Source organism: Carcharhinus amblyrhynchos, chromosome 11 (assembly GCF_965287045.1).
Source record: "Carcharhinus amblyrhynchos chromosome 11, sCarAmb.v2.hapA, whole genome shotgun sequence".
NCBI classification, from domain to species: domain Eukaryota; kingdom Metazoa; phylum Chordata; class Chondrichthyes; order Carcharhiniformes; family Carcharhinidae; genus Carcharhinus; species Carcharhinus amblyrhynchos.
This window is the reverse complement of record NC_137334.1, coordinates 59,286,753-59,304,032: the sequence shown is the minus strand read 5'-3', so window position 1 is coordinate 59,304,032 and position 17,280 is coordinate 59,286,753. Positions and strand designations below refer to the sequence as shown.

The 17,280-nt window shown below is 40.9% G+C and overlaps 1 protein-coding gene across 7 annotated transcripts in view; it reads right to left on the bottom strand.

Moving 5' to 3' along the window:
* scn1laa (sodium channel, voltage-gated, type I-like, alpha) overlaps positions 1-17,280 on the bottom strand; it is a 187,952-nt gene that overhangs the window by 40,719 nt on the left and 129,953 nt on the right. For all 7 annotated transcript variants that reach the window (XM_080199182.1, XM_080199176.1, XM_080199179.1 and 4 more), the window contains 4 exons: positions 13,285-13,439; positions 11,044-11,217; positions 8,861-8,983; positions 7,314-7,586 (listed from right to left, as the gene is read on the bottom strand). In XM_080199182.1, the coding sequence (XP_080055308.1) occupies positions 7,314-7,586; positions 8,861-8,983; positions 11,044-11,217; positions 13,285-13,439 (725 nt within the window). The remainder of the gene's footprint in view (positions 1-7,313; positions 7,587-8,860; positions 8,984-11,043; positions 11,218-13,284; positions 13,440-17,280) is intronic.

Here is a 17,280-nt window from a genome sequence, read left to right as displayed (position 1 = left end):
AACAAAGAAGGCTGAGGGGTGACTTAAAAGAGGTGTACAAAATTGTGTGGAGAAGAGATAGAGTGGATAGGATAAAATTCTTTCCCTTGGTGGAGAATTCTAGAATTAGAGGACATAGATTCAAAATAAATGGCAGTAGGTGTAGAGGGAACATGAAAAAGAACGTCTTTAACCAAAGTGAGTGGGTGTCTGGAATTTGCTGCCTGAGTTGGTGGTGGATGCAGAAACCCTAAGCTCTTTTAAAAAGTATCTGGATTTTCACCTTAAGTGCTGTAAGATACAGGGCTCTGGGCCAGGTGCAGGAAGGTGGGATTAGAAAGGACACCTAGGTGCCCTTGGGCTGGCATGAACAAGATGGGCCAAATGTCTTCCTTCTCTACTGTAACTTTTCTATGGTTCTATGGTATATTTATCCTGTTAAGATACTCAGCTTTACTGTGCCACATCACTAATAGACCAATGCAGTGAATTATTCTTCTATTTTGCAGGGCAGTGATATGGTACAAAGAGGAAGTACTTGAGGCATGTTGGTGCATGAACTGATTGTATCAACAATAAACTGTTTGAACTGCACTGGAATTGTCAATCAGAGCAGTTCCAAGTGGCCAGGCAGCACCTCAGCTCCTTCAGGCTACAAAGGAGAATCCCCCCAGTGAAACGAACATCTCCTGTCAATCAGAGGGTCACACTTGCGGCTTTTGAGTGAAAGCGCAGGAATCTCCCAGCGTGAAGAGGCTCCATCTACCTCTCCTGCTGGCAGGATTCACATCATGGTCTCTATATTGCACAGAGTGCTGTAAATTACCGCCACTTACCTTGACAAAAAAATGGGAGAAAAAACCTCCCCTTTTTCTCGCCTCTTTGACAGTTGGAATTTTTCTGAGAAAATTCCACCTTGTATGTTTTCAAGATGGAATTAGAAGTAGCTTTTGGGGCAAAAGGGATCAAAGGACATGGGGAACGCAGGATTGGGCTATTGAGCTGAATGTTCGGCCATGATCATACTGAATGGCGGAACAGGTGAAGGACTGAGTGGCCTACTTCAGCTCCTATGTTTCTATGTTTTGAACAGATAGTTAATGTCTCCTTGGAGACTACCTTACATTTGTTTTTGTTTTGAACAATTAGGGAAAATCTGATTCATTTAAAGTTTAAGCATGTTCAGTACCATCTAAAACCATTTTCTATTTTGCCAGTGATTATTTACTGTCGGAACGAGGAGTAAGCCTTTTCAGTTGATAAGAAAATGAGCGTTGCATGCAACGAAAGTGAGAATGGATGTGTTATCTTATTGCTTGTACTCAGAAAATTTAACGTGCTTGGCAAAATTGTCTCTCTCCACAGATGGCCCAACCTTTTGCATTTGAGTTTGATGTTAATAATAGCTGGAAAGAGCATCTGCAACTCCATAGAATCATAATGGCACAGAAATAAGGCATGTGACTCAATGGGCCTGATTTTACCATCAAGTTGCACCCATTTTCAGGCATGAAAACTTGGTAAAGTCATACGTGAGGCGAGTAGCGCGATCTGCGACCACTTCCGCAGAAGGCATCCCCTCTTTACCGATGGCTGAAAATGGCGGCGATCAGATCTGCGCCCAAAACAGGCGTAACAGCAAAATGCATTTAAGTTGAGCTAATGGGCTGGATGCCTAACTTTACCAGCACTTCCCCCTTTACCATTGCGTTTGCCCATCCAGAATCGATGCAAACCAGACATGATACACAAAGGCTTCAGCTCCTGAGGAGGTAAGTTCAGAGCTTCCTGCAGCACTCTGACTCATTGGTGGTGATATTGGGGTTGGCAGGGGGCAGGGGGCTGGTCAGATAGCTCTCTAGTGGGAGGGAAAGGGAGGTGGGTCAGATCGCTCTCTGGTGGAGGGGCAGGGAGGTCTGCTGTCATTCTGCATGCGATCGGTGGGGTGGGAAGGGGAGCAGGGGGGCTGCGATCAGTCTGGGTAGTGGAGGGGTGGGGGTAGTTAAGGGGGACAGTAATGTTGTGGGGCTGGGGCAATGTCTGCAGGGGCTGGGGAGGCATTATCCAGCCTGGGAGTGACGTGGCAGGGGAGCATACTTTTTTCTGTGCATGCACAGTTGAAGGCTCCAATCAGACGAGCGGTGTCTTGGGCGCAATAAGCTCCGGCCACAGGCTTCTGCAGTGCAAATCGGAATCACTGATATTTTTTCAGGCAGAGTGCATTTGGGGGGCCTGAGAACAGGTCTAAAAGTCAAATCTGAAACATTCCCTGTTTCAAGTCCGCCCAGCACTTAGAATCGAAATCGGGCCCATCGAGTCAATACAGCTTTCTACGGAGCAATCACATTGCCTCACTGTCTTCTCCAGGAAGCATGCCCTAAGAGGGTATCGCTATTGCTCCATGATTATGCTTGGCAAAGTAATGTAGTGATTTGCTGTTGCCTTTTGAAGTATGGGGTTGGTTTAGTTCAGTTGGCTAGATAGCTTAGTGATGCAGAGTGACGCCAACAGCATGGGTTCATTCCCATATTGGCTGAGGTTATTCATGAAGGCCCCACCTTCTCAAACATGCCTCGCACCTGAGGTATGGTGACCAATAGGTTAAATCTCCACTTGTCACAGCCTCTGGTCATCTCAGACTATAGCCTGACCAGGAAACTCTCCTGATCTTACCACCTGCCATCAAATGTATCAGAAGGATTTACAGGCTAATAATCAACCCATTTGGTCCTGTTATGAATGCATTTTCTGCGGCCATCAAGAAGATGGCCACAGAAGATCAGCTAATATGAAGGAGGTGAACCTGGAGTATCTGGCCAGAGGTAATAATGCTACCACTCCACTTTACCCTGCTCTATCAAAAATAGTGTATTTCAAATTCCCAACCTATTTCCCTTTGAAATAATTGATTGTCTCCACATCCACCAATCACGGAGACAGCAAGATCTAGATCATTACCTGGTGCTGCATGAAGACAATTTTCCCTCCCAATCTTCCCAGCATCTTTTTCCAAACATCTTAAATCTGCATCCCCTTTTTTCTTATACCACTAGCTAAAGGGAACTGTTTTCCTTGGGCTATCTTATCCAAACCTCTCATAATCTAGTATATCAAATTGCCCCTCAATCTCCTTTGCTCCAAGAAAATACCTCCAGCTTCCCCAACTTAATCTTGTAGCTCAAATCTCTCATCTCTGGAACCACTCTGGTAAATCTTCTTTGCATCCTCTCAAGGATCCTCACATCCTCCCTGAAGTAATCAGAAGTGGATGCTTTACTCTACTTGTGGTCTAACCTGAGCTCTATAAAGATTCAGGGTTACTGCCCTGCTTTTGTGCCCCGTATCTGGATTTATTAAGCCCAAGATCCCATAAGCTTTTCTAAGTATTCACTAAATATCTTGCCACTTTCAAAGACCCATGAAATGAACCCGCACTTCCCTCTGACTCTGCACACTCATTAGAACTGTTAAGTCTATATTACTTCTTCCTATCCTTTCTGCTGAAATGCATTGCCTCATTTCTCTCTGTATTGATTTTGATCTGCCACTTGCATGTTTATTCTGTTAGCCTATGTCCTGTTAACAGTGAATCAGCATCATCCTCATGTCCAAATTTGACGTCAGCAGAAAATTTTAATATTATACTCTGCATTCCATTATCTAACTTCAATGATGCAGTGGTGTACTTCATATTAGCTGATCTGAATAATGACCCTTGTTGCTGCCTAGTAATGTCTATTAACATAATTGAGTGGAATAGCCTTTTTCATTTCCACTGAGACATCTGTCAAAAGTGGTGCTCAGTGATTGCATGACTGATTCTGAGATCACTATGCTGTTGAGATCCATCCTCCTGCAGGATGTGTCATGTGATGGTGGTGTATGCATTAACACTGCATCAAATAGTAATAAGTCCCCCAAATCCATCTCCTGTCATCTTGAAACTGAGAGCTTTGTGGTTGCCTTCTGTTACTGTTTCTCCTCCTTCAAAGCATCCAGCAGCTCTGACAGATTTGATCCATTCTGTAGCATTCACTGAAAGGACTGTCCTTTCAGCAATGATTCCCGCTCTACTCATCAGTGGAACTCTCTCTGAGGTTTTAAGATCAAGTGAGAAATGAATGCAATGTGGGAATTAAATAATTCTTGAATAAATTTGCAAAGTCCATATTAATTGATCCTTAATGAGGGCAATCTGCAGACATATGTGCATTGTGCATTTGAAATAATTACTTCGGGAAGACATTAGGAAAGTGATGAAAATGAGTAATGGTCCACTGATATTAAAGCGCATCATTTAATGCACATTTACATTTTCTGCTTGCATAACATGCAATGGAAACTGGGTGCCAATTTTATGGTGTTGACTTTAAGATTCTGTGTTCTAGAAGTTGTGAAATCATAAACTCTTTATAATAATGTTCATAATTTTGTTACACTGATTAAAAATTCTTCCATAAATTTATTCAGGCATTTAACTGTCTCCGAGTTAAACTTTTTTGGTTGAAGAACTCCTTTACAAAAAGATTAATTATCAAGGACATTCTATCTAAATCCTATAATACTCAGTGTTGTCTGCAAGGAGTGTTTATAAAGAATGCATTTAAAAAATTAGACCTTTTACTTACAAGTATCAGTGTGATGAGTGTTTATGCCACCTTGGTCTTTCCCTGCTCCCCTTTAAAATAAGGCAGCCAGGCACTTTGTACTTACTCTGTGCATACTCTGGATATATTCTGCTCACATCTCTAGACTCACATTTCACATGAATGTATGGACTCCTGGACTTGGAGTCCCAAAATGGGCACAAATTGGATTAGAATGTCTTAAAATAAATGTAAATATGATTTGTGGGCTTAACACCATTACATCTGCCCTAATGCAGGTTCCCACCCACCTGGTGGTACGCCATGCTGAGGTGAATCACTAGTAATGTTCAAAAATGTGAAACAGTTGCGATGACTACACCAAGGGCACGGTGAGGTACAGCCCCCAGATGGTGCAGGACATTGCTGGACAGTGCCCTGATACTGTCAGGGTTACAATGCCAGACTAACAGTGCCAAGGGTGGGCCTCACTGGGAGGGGAAGGAGGGTGCATTCTGATGCTAGGGGAGATGACTCACCCCAACGTTTGTGGAAGTGGGTGGAATTGGAGCCTATGAAGAAGGTGAGGGTGGTAGTGCCCTCTATCAGCTCCCCGCACCATCCCGTTAAAGTGATGGCACAAACCACACTCCCATATTCCATGTACACAGAACATCAGAGAATCTAGACAGAAAACACAGCTGTGAAGCCGGAGAGATTCATATAATTTTTCTCACTGGAAGTGGCACACTGTCAGCTTCTGGGAAAATTACACTCAAAGAGTGGTGGGGATGGACCTAATTAATTAGGCATTTGCGGATGTAACACATTCTATGGCAGGGTGGCTTCATTGCGCATGTCCACCGTCATATCTGGGTACCATATTTATAAAACTCTCAAAATCATAGACATACAACTGAAGAAAGAAGATGGCATTACAGTGAGAGGCTTATCCTGAGACTTGGGGTGTTCCCGATGTCCATGGCGCAGGGGAAAGGCTTTAATTTAACCTTGAAATTACATGTCCCTAGCCCCACCACCTCTAGCTGGCTGTGTGATCTTGCCAGCACTATGAAATTGCAGAGTGCTGTTACATCAGGCAAGAAAAGGCATCTATGAAGCTATGAAGTGAGTTTCACACAGCTTTTCTTGCCTGATCCAACACTGCTTCCAAAGTATCCAGGTAACATTTTCCCTCCCTGATGTGTCATAGTATCTGTAGCCTGGCTTCCAGCTCAGTGACTCTGAGTTAAAGTTCCTCCAACTACAGGTGTGTTTGCCTTGGATCTCACAGGTGTCATCGAGCTCCCACATTCTGTGGTTTAGTTTATTAATTAGTGCCATAAGTAGGTTTACATTAACAATGCAATGAAGCTACTGTGAAAATTCCCTAGTCACCATACTCCGGAGCCTGTTCAGGTGTACTGAGGGAGAATTTAGCATGGCCAATGCACCTAACCAGCACATCTTTTGGACTGCAGGAGGAAACCTGAGCACCCGGAGGAAACTCATACAAACTTGAGAAAAATGTGCAGGCTCAGCACAGACTGTGATCCAAACTGTGAATCAAATCCGGGTCCCTGGCACTGTGAGACAGCAGAGTGAACCACTGTGTCACTGCACGTCATCTGCTCCGTCATCTTCATGGTGTTTAATTAATTATTTTACCAATTACATTATGATTAATGTCTTTAGGTCTGTCTATGCTTATATAATTTTGATAAATGTTCACCTCATCCCGACTGAACTTCCCTAATCGAGGAGTATGCTTTATTACTATTCATAATCCTTACTAACAACATTTTACAATTGCTAAAATGACCTCAGCTTTGAAAGATAAATGAGAAAAATACTCAAATCAACCAACTACTTAGTGACAGCACACTTTGATTTCTCAGTATTTGGTCGGTCAACAGTTATAGATTACTTAGCTCTTTGGGCGCTTTTATAAAAACAACATTTACTTCTTCTTGAAGTTACAAAACCAATGAACAAAGTGAAGAGGGCAAACTCTTAATCATTCTTCTTGCTTGCTCCAAAAACCAAATCAAATCCAAATTGAATCCAATTCATAATCCCCACAAAAAAGACATGCAAGATCCAAGCTGACAAAAAAGGCATTGCACCTGATCTTGGGCTCGATTTCATGCTTGATCGTAATGAAAAGGCCTAGCTGATGTCTATCTCTAGTGTTCCTTTCTCGCTTTTTTAGATGCTGCTGTTTGTCTCCGGGTCCTCCTCTCTCATGCTCCATTACGTGCCTATCTCTGGGTCCTCCGCTCTCCCACTCTTTTAGATGCTGCTGTCTGTCTCTGGGTCCTACACTCTTGCTCTTTTAGATACTTCTGTTTGTCTGCGTCTGACTTGCTCCCATTCTTTCAAGGTAATCCATTGTCATATGGTGCATAAAGAAAATAGACACAAATACTTCTAATTATAAATCTCTACAGATTTTCCAGCTACTGAGTTAGCAAATTACTGCTCAAATACAATAGAATCCAGTTGTAGTGTTTGATTTGGCCAGTAATTGGCTGGACATCCTACTAATTCCCCATATGTATGAGTGCTTACTTGTTTTGAAAGAAAGAAGCAAACTTGCAACCTTGTTGCAAGCAAATATACAACTGTTTCTGAGCTCAGGACATTTGACAGTGTTTCTTAGTTAATGAAGTAAATTGCAGAATTAGTTCACTCTCAGGCCTTGCTTATTCTCTCTTTAAAAAAAAAGTGAAGTAGCAGTTAACTCACCACTTGTAGTAAAGCAAGGTAGCCAGCTCCAACATTGTCAAAGTTGATTTTGACGTTTTTCCATCGCGCGGTATCATTATGCCGAAGGCAATCGGTTTTATTGTCAATAATGTCAATGGGGAATCTCTTTCCATCAGTTATGTTGATACAATGGTAGTACCTTCCAGCGAAAAGATTCACACCCATTATGCTGAAAATGAGCCAGAATATCAGGCAGACAAGCAGCACATTCATGATGGAAGGAATGGCTCCAAGAAGTGCATTGACCACAACCTATCATCAACATTTAAGGAAAAGCATGTTAGACAAATTATAAATGTCAGAATCAGAAAAATTACTTGGCAGCATAAACAGAAAACATGATTTTTGTTAAAAGTACTTTCTGCAATTTCTCATTTATGCATGCAGCTGAAATAGAAGTAATTGTGCAATGAAACTTCAATATATCATGGAGCAAAACAGACAAAGTGAGCACAAATAAGGATATAGAAACAATATAAAGCATTTATAGAAAATCATTTGACCAAATGGTATTGCATGTATTGAAAAAGCAAAATAAAGCAAAAACCTTGTGGTAGGTCGATGATGTCACAGAATTTGATTACTGCAAAGAAAAAAATTTTCAAAATTATAAGTATAGACATCAAAATAGTGACAAAATATTGTGAAAGTGGAAAACAAAATCAAGCAATGACAGCTCATAGTTTTGATTGACGTGAAACTAATGATGATAATCTTGGCAGCCTTACAGGACAATGATACTGCAAAGTGCAGAACAATTTCACAAATTTGGCACTGTCTACATGAAGTTTTGCTGCCTAGAGACACATATCAAGAACCTGTATGCAAAATTCACTTTTTTTGTCCATTAGTATTCAATGGATCCTGTCTATCTCTGCACTCAATTTTCTGATTCATTCCTCTTGAATGAAATCCGATGTCCACTCCCAACAAGCAACAACTTAATGCTAGATGCATGAATTTGTAAAGTTCAACCTGTGGCTGTCATTTAAGTTTTTTTCTCAAAACTCTTCAAATGCTATTATATTCATAAAGTTGACAACCTGTAGCGCTTTTATGCATTTCTAATTGCGCCAAAAACAACTAGAAATTGAACTAATTTTAGTTTTAATATTTTTAATGAAGTTCTGAAACTAAGCAATGTGTAACAACATTTTTTGTGAAAAATACCAAGTTAATTCTTCCAACCATCACAAATAAACAAATGTACGATCAGTTAATATGTATTACATTTTATAATTCAGCTACATATTGTTTTCTTGCAACTTAAAATTTGCTATCTTCCTTCAGTTGTTATGCAGGTATTATTTTTAATAACTTTGAGAGCACTTTAATAAACTGAAAAGTTGGACAGAAAAGTCTAAGTGAATTTTACATATGATACTGGATAGATTATAGTCATATGTTGAGATATTGTAATGAAGCGCTAATTAGAATAGTGTTGCAAGTTCCTTGACTTTAATTTCCTTTTTTAGATCTAAATGCTTCTTACAAATATGCAAAACTTGAGGTTTTTTCCATCTTACCCTCATGCCTTCAAATCGTGACAAGGCCCTGAGAGGTCTCAAAGCTCTTAGTGTCCTAAGGGACTTAATAGCACCTAGTTCCGAGTAGCCCAAGGCATTAGCTACAAGGCTCACTAAAGAGACCTACACAAAGAAAGGAAAAATAAAAAACAATCCCAAAGGTTAATGTAATTTATAAAATAGTATTTGCCATATGCTTTACAGCAGGGATCAAAGCTGATCCATCTACGTCAGTTGCATGAGCAGCTTTTGTTCACACAACAATAAATTACATCTATGTACCTAGGCAGCTGAAAGCATGGTTAGCAACAATGAAGTCATTAAAAATTGGGAATTAAAAGGCCAGAATCAGTGAAGTATGGATATCGTAGAGAGTTGTTGGCTGAAGGAAATTAGAGGTAGGGAAGGATGAGACCATGGAGGGGTTTGAAAACAAGGATGAAAACATTAAAATTGAAACAGGGCTTAATTAAGAGTTAGTGAAGCACAGTGAGCATAGGGAAGACAAATGGATGGGACCTGGTGGGAGTAAGGATGTAGACAGTGGAGTAAAGACAAAGGTGGCACAGCTTTGAATGACTGAAAGCTTAGGAATTGAAGAATATGGGAGGCTGGTCAGATATGCATTGGAATTGTAAAGCCTAGAGGTATTTATGAGTGAGGGTTTCAGCAGCAGCTGTGCTGAAGCAGCAACATATTTGGGTGATATTTTGGAGATGGAAACAGATGGTCTGAGTTATATGATCTTGAGGTCAAATATCACAACTCAGATTGCAAACAGCCCAGTTCAGCCTCAGACAGTTGTCATTGAGAAGGATGGTGTCAGTGACCAAGAAATGGAGTTTGTAGTGGGGTTCAAGAACAATGTTCTTCTGAATACTTAACTGCAGGAAACTTCTGCTCCTCCAATACTGGACAGTTAGTAGGCAGTCTGATACATTTGATTCGCTACAGTGGAGGAGTTCAGAGAAGTGGGGGTGATGTAGATCTGGGTGTTAACAGGGGGTACGTGTGAAAACCGACACTTTTTAGAAATAAAACAGAAAATCTGGGAAAACCCTTCTTTACAGCATGTAGCTAAGACATATGTAAATGAGTGATAGGATGGGCTCCAAAACAGATCTTTGGGGTACACAGAGGAAATGGCACAGGAACAGAAACCAGTGCAATGGATTAGATAGATAAGAAAGGAACCATGAGAGCAGTCACGCCAGCTGGATGAAGTGGAGATGCTCTGGGGAGCATGGTGTAGTCAACTATGTCACAGGTTGCATACAGGCTGAGAAACAAGAGAAGAGACGGCATACATTTGTCTCAGTCATATAAGATTTAATTTGTGACTTTGTTAAGAGTTGCTCTAGGACGTAGCAGGGTGGAAACCAGACTGGAGAAATTCAAATATGGAAATCAAGGAAAGTTGGGTGCTCTCATTTCACAGAAATGAAAAGTAGCTATCAAGAAGGATTGGATTGGTTCCCCAGAAAAATAATTCATATGATTCAAACAATAACTGGATCTCAGTGTTCTCTGGAGTATTTGATTGTCTAAAATTAGACAGTCCTTGTAACATTTAACTTTGTTCCGACCCAGGTGTTTTTCTGCCTCTTAGAAATATACAAACACTAAAAAAAATCATTGCTTGAAATTCCACATTACATCATGAATCTGAATTATAAGGACATATTTGCAAAAATCATACAACAAACAAGAACATTTAAAATAAGATATTTCTTTTGAATTAGTATTAATTATAGTTTACATAGAATGTCCAAAAACGCTTTAAATTAAAGAACCATTGCTCTTAAGTATGTTATTTTCAAGATAAATAAATTATTCATTTTATAGAAGATGATTTTTCACTCAGCAAAATGGGGGATATCACTGCAGATAAAAGTGAATGGAATGTTTTTCCACTTTTGGGACTACTGTCAGCATCAGCTACTGTAAGGTAAACTAGGACACGGAGAAGATTCCCCTACTACACCATTATGTAAATTTTTCCTACTCTAGTTCAACAAATCTCTTGAGTTTCAGAACAGCAGTTATGACTGAACCCCTGAGAAACTTTTATTTTGTACGGTGATCCTGGGTAATCCAACAGCAGGTACGTGTGCCAAATCTCTGATACCATCACCGCACAATATAGAATACCAACAACAAAACAGGAAATTCAGAATACATACATCAACAATGAGGAAGTCCAGCCAACACCAAGCATTCGTGAAATACTTCACAAAACCATAAGCCACCCACTTCAGCAGCATTTCCAGAATGAAAATGTAGGTGAAGATTTTATCGGCAAATTCGAGCATTGTCTTAATGGTCTGCCTTTGTTCAATGTAAATATCTTCAAAGGCCTAAGAAAATGAAATAACAGGTAAAAATGTTGATATTTTATGAAGGGGTTAATTCAGCTTGCTTATTAGCTTTCTCATCTCTTTTTCTTTCTGTTTCCTACTGACACACAAACTCCAAAGATCTGCAGGTCGAGCTAATCAAGGCCATGGTTACTTTCCACAGTTATTGCTAGTTTTATTTTGTTGTAGATTAGCAGGGTTGATCTTGGAACACCATAAATATAAGCCAATTCTGATCCTAGTTCTATTGTGCAGCAAATGGCTTTCAAAAGTAAAGTTTATTTATTGGTCACAAGCAGGCTTACATTTACGCTGCAAATGAAGTTATTGCGAAATTTCCCTTGTCGCCACAATCCGGCACCTGTTTGGGTCAATGCACCTAACTAACATATCCTTCAGATTGTGGGAGGAAACCAGAGCACTCAGAGGAAACCCGCATAGACACGGGGAGAATGTGCAAACTCCATAAAGACGGTGATCCAAGCCAGGAATTGAACCCAGGTCCCTGGAGCTGTGAGGCAGCTGTGTTAACCACTGTGCCGTTTTATGAGTTCTTAGTTGTAATTTAAATCAGATTTGATGGATTGAATGACTATCAAGCCACTGAGGAGAGGAATCTTTAATTGTAATTTCTTGGAGACCAGGCACTGGTAATGGTTCTGCATTTGTCACTGATACTGCCACGAGACCCAGTATTTATTTCGTTGCATTCCCATCACAATCCCCCTTTTGCTTTGTACTATCATTCCTTTGGTCATTTAATCACTCCTGCCTTCAGCCCTATTCCCTCATGTTAGTTTCTCCTTTTCTCTGAAGGCATTTTCTTTTTAATAAACTCCTATATCGCTAACTTCTTCCAGTTGAGGCTTTTGAACCCTCATATCAGGAGCAGATGGGACTACAAGTTTGCAAATAATGAGACTAGCAAAGCAAGCTTTCAGAAAGTGGCCTCCTTACTGGCTGTCAGTGAGTTTGTCATCCAATTAATGATGCTGGCTGGGTTGTTGATGCTGCTGGTCCAATCAGAGGGAAACTGCTGAGGTTGGTTGGGGACTAACGCTGTATCCCAATATGGACACTACACATCAGTGACAAAATAATCAGGAGTTAGGCAAGTATATCAATCAAGGTGGAGGGGAAAGTTGTCCACTGGATTGTTCTTGGCTGCATGTGCTGCCTTCATAAATGCAGCCCCACTTTTGATAGTCCACTGGTAAGCTGCAGGAAGGATTCTTCTAAAGCACTGATGGCTCCCGCACATTAAGAGTGGCTGCTTTGCTGGATTCAAAATGTTGGCTCTGCTACAAAATTGCCTCTGATTGAGGCTTTAACAGTAATTGGCTTCCCAGCTTTATGGATTGAGAAGTTGATCATCTTCTCAAATCTCCCCTGGGAAAAGTCCCAGCTGTCAGGAGGTGCCAAGGAGCTGTTCCAATCCAACTCCCCCACCCCCAACCTCCCCTATTTTCCTTGTCCTTCTTCGCTACCTCCAGGCTTACTACCATGGGACTGGGAAAATACAGCCCATTAACTCAGTGTCCCTCTCCACAGATTCAGTCAGGTTTGCTGCATGTTGCAGCAGGCATCTACCATCTGCAATATTTTTATTTGGATTGAAGAAATATTTATAGTTCTGCACAGATGAAATTCATAGTTTCTTTCAATTTTTTTCATTTCTTAACTTTGATGACTGTTCCTCTGTGTAATGATTTTAATCAGGGAATTGAGGTGGAGCTGTTAGAATATGAGCTCCTTGATTAAGGGCCAAATTTATTGGCCATATCAGGACGCCTCTTGCTTTGCACTTAACCAGGTGTGTCAGTTCCTCTAGCACTCTTACTGTAGACTGCTAACAGAAAGCACTTGGTATGCTGTTGTCAGACTTGTAAATAAAGGGATTTTGGCGAAGGGATTTCTGCCTCCAGGGACTTAATACACTCTGTCAGAAAAAAAATATAATTGAATGTTGTTTTAAATTACAACTTTTCTCTCACAACTGTAATATGCATACTTGGAGTTGTACACTATGTAAAAATATTTAGAATGCAAATGCAAAATCCTACTCACTAGGGCACCGCTGCTGAGAAGAATCATGAAAATAATGAATGTCTCAAACCAATTATGTTCTACTATCTTGTAGCAGGTCTTTCGGAGATTCCACCATGATTTACCCCTGCCCTCTTCAATGTTCACGTAGCAGTATGGGAATTTTTGCACACATCCTGAAAATAGAATAGAGGTTAATGCCCGTGTCAAGCTTATTAAAAATTTCACTTATATTCATTCCCTACAAGAAAGGGAGGCATTTTGCAAAAGCCTCTATTTAATCCACAAGTGTGATCCTGAGTTTCTGACCACTTGTCATGTTAATTCTCTATCTCTTTCAGACTCTGATCACTCCTTCCTCAGTGTCATACACAGTTACAGTGAAGCTCAATTTATCAAAGACTAACATTACAACTTTTCAACCTTGATACTGTGTTCAACAACTTCAGATCATTACCACCGTCCTTATTTTCTTGTTGAAGAGGTTTGGTTAATGGTTCTACAGTTGCTATTCACACCTTAAAATCAACATTTTCTTTATGTATTGACTGATTACAACACACTTTTTCCTTGCACCATCATCCCTTTGTTATTTAGTCACTCCTACTTCAACCCTATTGTAAGGCCTTCCCTTTTGTTCTTTCCTCCCCTTTCCTTCTTTGCCTCTGTACTTATATATAAATAGTTAAATCACAAACTTCTTCTAATTCTGATGAAAGGTAATTGGCCTGAAATGTTAGTGGACTGCTCTTCACAGTTGCTGCCAGATCTGCTCAGCTGTTTCACAATTTTCTGTTCTTATTCAAGTTTCCACTTTCTATATTGTGCAGAGCCAAAATTCTTAGGTTCCCTTATTTTTTAGTTCTTAACTTTAATGATTGTTTCTCTGTCATACAGAGGAACAAAATATTGCTTTCAATTTTTAGCATTTATAACATATATTGTTCTTTAATTTGCTCGTGATAGACAAAGATTAGATCAGCCTTCGTTCACGCAAATAAGGAATGCAAGGTCACAGATTAACAAAATATTGCAAGTCTATGCAGATTTTTTACCATTCAATTTAAATGCTTTCCCATAACTCCTAAATACTTAATGAAAAATGGACTTCCTCCAACAAGTTATTTTGATCGTGGGAATTGTTCCAAAAATAAAATGTTAAATGAACCAGGTGAATACAACAAACACACATTAGCAGTTTTGCACTGACTCATGGATTTTTGCTTTGGTTTTTCATATTGGTGACATGTATGTTCACTCATCACTATCATTAATAACCCTTCTTAATCCCAAATACACAATAGCCTAATATCACTAATTTGGCAAAACATAACCAGAAGCATGTTGCAAATACTGAACAAAAATGTTGAGCCTAAGAACATAAGAAATAGGAGCAGGAGTAGGCCATCTAGCCCTTTGAGCCTGCCCCGCCACTCAATAAGATCATGGCTGATCTGTCGTGGCTCAGTTCCACATTCCCACCCTCTCCCCATAACCCTTAATCCCCTCTCTTATCAAAAACCCATCAACCCGCGTCTTAAAAATATTTAGCGAGGTAGCCTCCACCACTTCAACGGGCAGAGAATTCCAGAGATTCACCACCCTTTGAGTGAAGAAGTTCCTCCTCAACTCCGTTCTAAACCGCTCCCCCCTTTATCTTGAGGATGTGCCCCCCTAGTCCTACTATCCTTTCTGAGTGGGAAGAGTCTCTCCACCTCTATCCTATCCATCCCATTCATCATCTTATACGTCTCAATGAGATCTCCCCTCATTCTTCTAAACTCTAACGAGTACAAGCCTAATTTATTCAGCCTCTCCTCATAGCTCAACCCCCTCAACTCCGGTATCAGCCTAGTAAACCTCCTCTGCACTCCCTCCAAGGCCAAAATATCCTTGCGTAAGTACGGCGCCCAAAACTGCACACAGTACTCCAGCTGCGGCCTCACCAATGCCCTATACAGCCGCAGCAAGACCTCCCTACTTTTATATTCAATGCCCCTCGCTATGAAGGCCAGCATCCCATTTGCCTTCCTGACCACCTGCTGCACCTGCAAGCTGGGTTTTTGCGACTCATGCACAAGGACCCCGAGGTCCCTCTGCACCATCGCCTGCTGCAGTTTTTCGCCACGTAAGTAATAATCCTTCCTACCATTATTCCTACCAAAGTGGACCACCTCACACTTGCCAACATTAAATTCCATTTGCCATTTCCTGGCCCATTCACCCAGCCTATCTAGATCCTTCTGTAGACTCTCCACACCCTCCGCACAATTTGCCGTTCCACCAATCTTGGTGTCATCAGCAAATTTTGACACCATACACTCGGTTCCCTCCTCCAGATCATCTATATAAATGGTAAATAGCTGAGGCCCCAGCACCGACCCCTGGGGCACTCCACTAGTCACCATCCGCCAATCCGAATAGCACCCGTTGACCCCCACTCTCTGCCTCCTATTTGATAACCAATCCTCTATCCATGCTAACACCCTACCCCCAACTCCATGTCCCCTGACCTTCTGCAATAACCTCTTGTGAGGTACCTTGTCAAACGCCTTCTGAAAATCAAGAAAGACCACATCCACCGGCTCTCCTCTATCCACCGCCCTAGACACATCCTCATAGAACTCCAGTAAATTTGTCAGACACGACTTCTCTTTAACGAAACCGTGCTGCGTCTGCTGTATCAAGCAATTCCCCTCAAGATGCCTCGCTATTTCCTCCTTGATGACGGATTCTAACATTTTACCTACAACAGAAGTTAAACTAACCGGCCTATAATTCCCTGCCTTTTGCCTGGCACCCTTCTTAAACAACGGCGTAACATTAGCTGTTTTCCAATCTTCTGGCACTTCCCCGGAATCCAGCGACGTCTGGAAAATAACCACCAAGGCATCCACTATCACCTCCGCCATTTCTTTCAGAACCCTCGGATGCATTCCATCCGGTCCTGGCGACTTATCCACAATCAGCCCCTCCAGTCTGTCGAGCACCACCTCTCTAGTAACAGTAATGTCATTAAGACCCTCCAGTCCTACCACCTTTCCATCTCTAACACCCGGCAATTTATTCACGTCCTCCTCCGTGAAGACAGAAACAAAGAAGTTATTCAAGACCTCCGCCATATCCCCATCCCCTACCACTAAGTCCCCCTTCTCATCCTCTAAGGGACCAACGTTCACCCTAGCCAGCCTCTTCCTTTTTATATATTTATAAAAACTCTTGCTATCCTTTTTTATATTAAGCGCTAGCCCAGCTTCATAGTTTCTCCTACCCTTCTTTATCAACTTCTTTGTCAATCTTTGTTGACATTTAAACCTCTCCCAATCCTCTTCTCGCCCACTACTCTTAGCTACTCTAAATGCCTCCGCTTTTAATTTAACACTTTCCTTCACCTCCTTCGTTATCCACGGCTTGCTAAAGTTATTTCATTCTTCTCCCATTCTTGTACTGCATGAATAAGACACATAGGACTTATAAATTATTCTCAGATGATTCCTGGATGTTTACATTCATGTCAGCAAAGCACACATGGCTTGAAATTTCCTTTTGGGACAGCAGTATAGGAATGCGCTAATCTGAAATTTCCCACTGTATTTTTGAGGGAGCATTGACCTATTTAGCATAATTTGATTAATATTTTTGCTAAAATAATGGGGAGGTAAATTTTAGTTCAGAATATAAAGTGTTTGTACGCTAATATCCACTAACATAATTTCAGAGCTTGGTTTTTTTAAAATTCAGGTTCTTTCATACGGGGCCATACAATTCAGCGACCATTCAAAACCTCCACTGATTTCGGAAATGGGAAGGATAGGAAGAGCAACTGAGACTAAACAAACTGTTCTAAAGTATGTATAGGGAAAGAGAGATTGAGGGTTCACATGTATAGGTCTTGGAAGATGGCAGGATATATTGAGAGTGCAGTTGGCAAAGCAAATACTTCGTAAATAGAGGTATTGAATACAAAAGCAGAGATGTTATGCTGAGCAGAAGTTTCCTCTAATAAAATATTGGGAA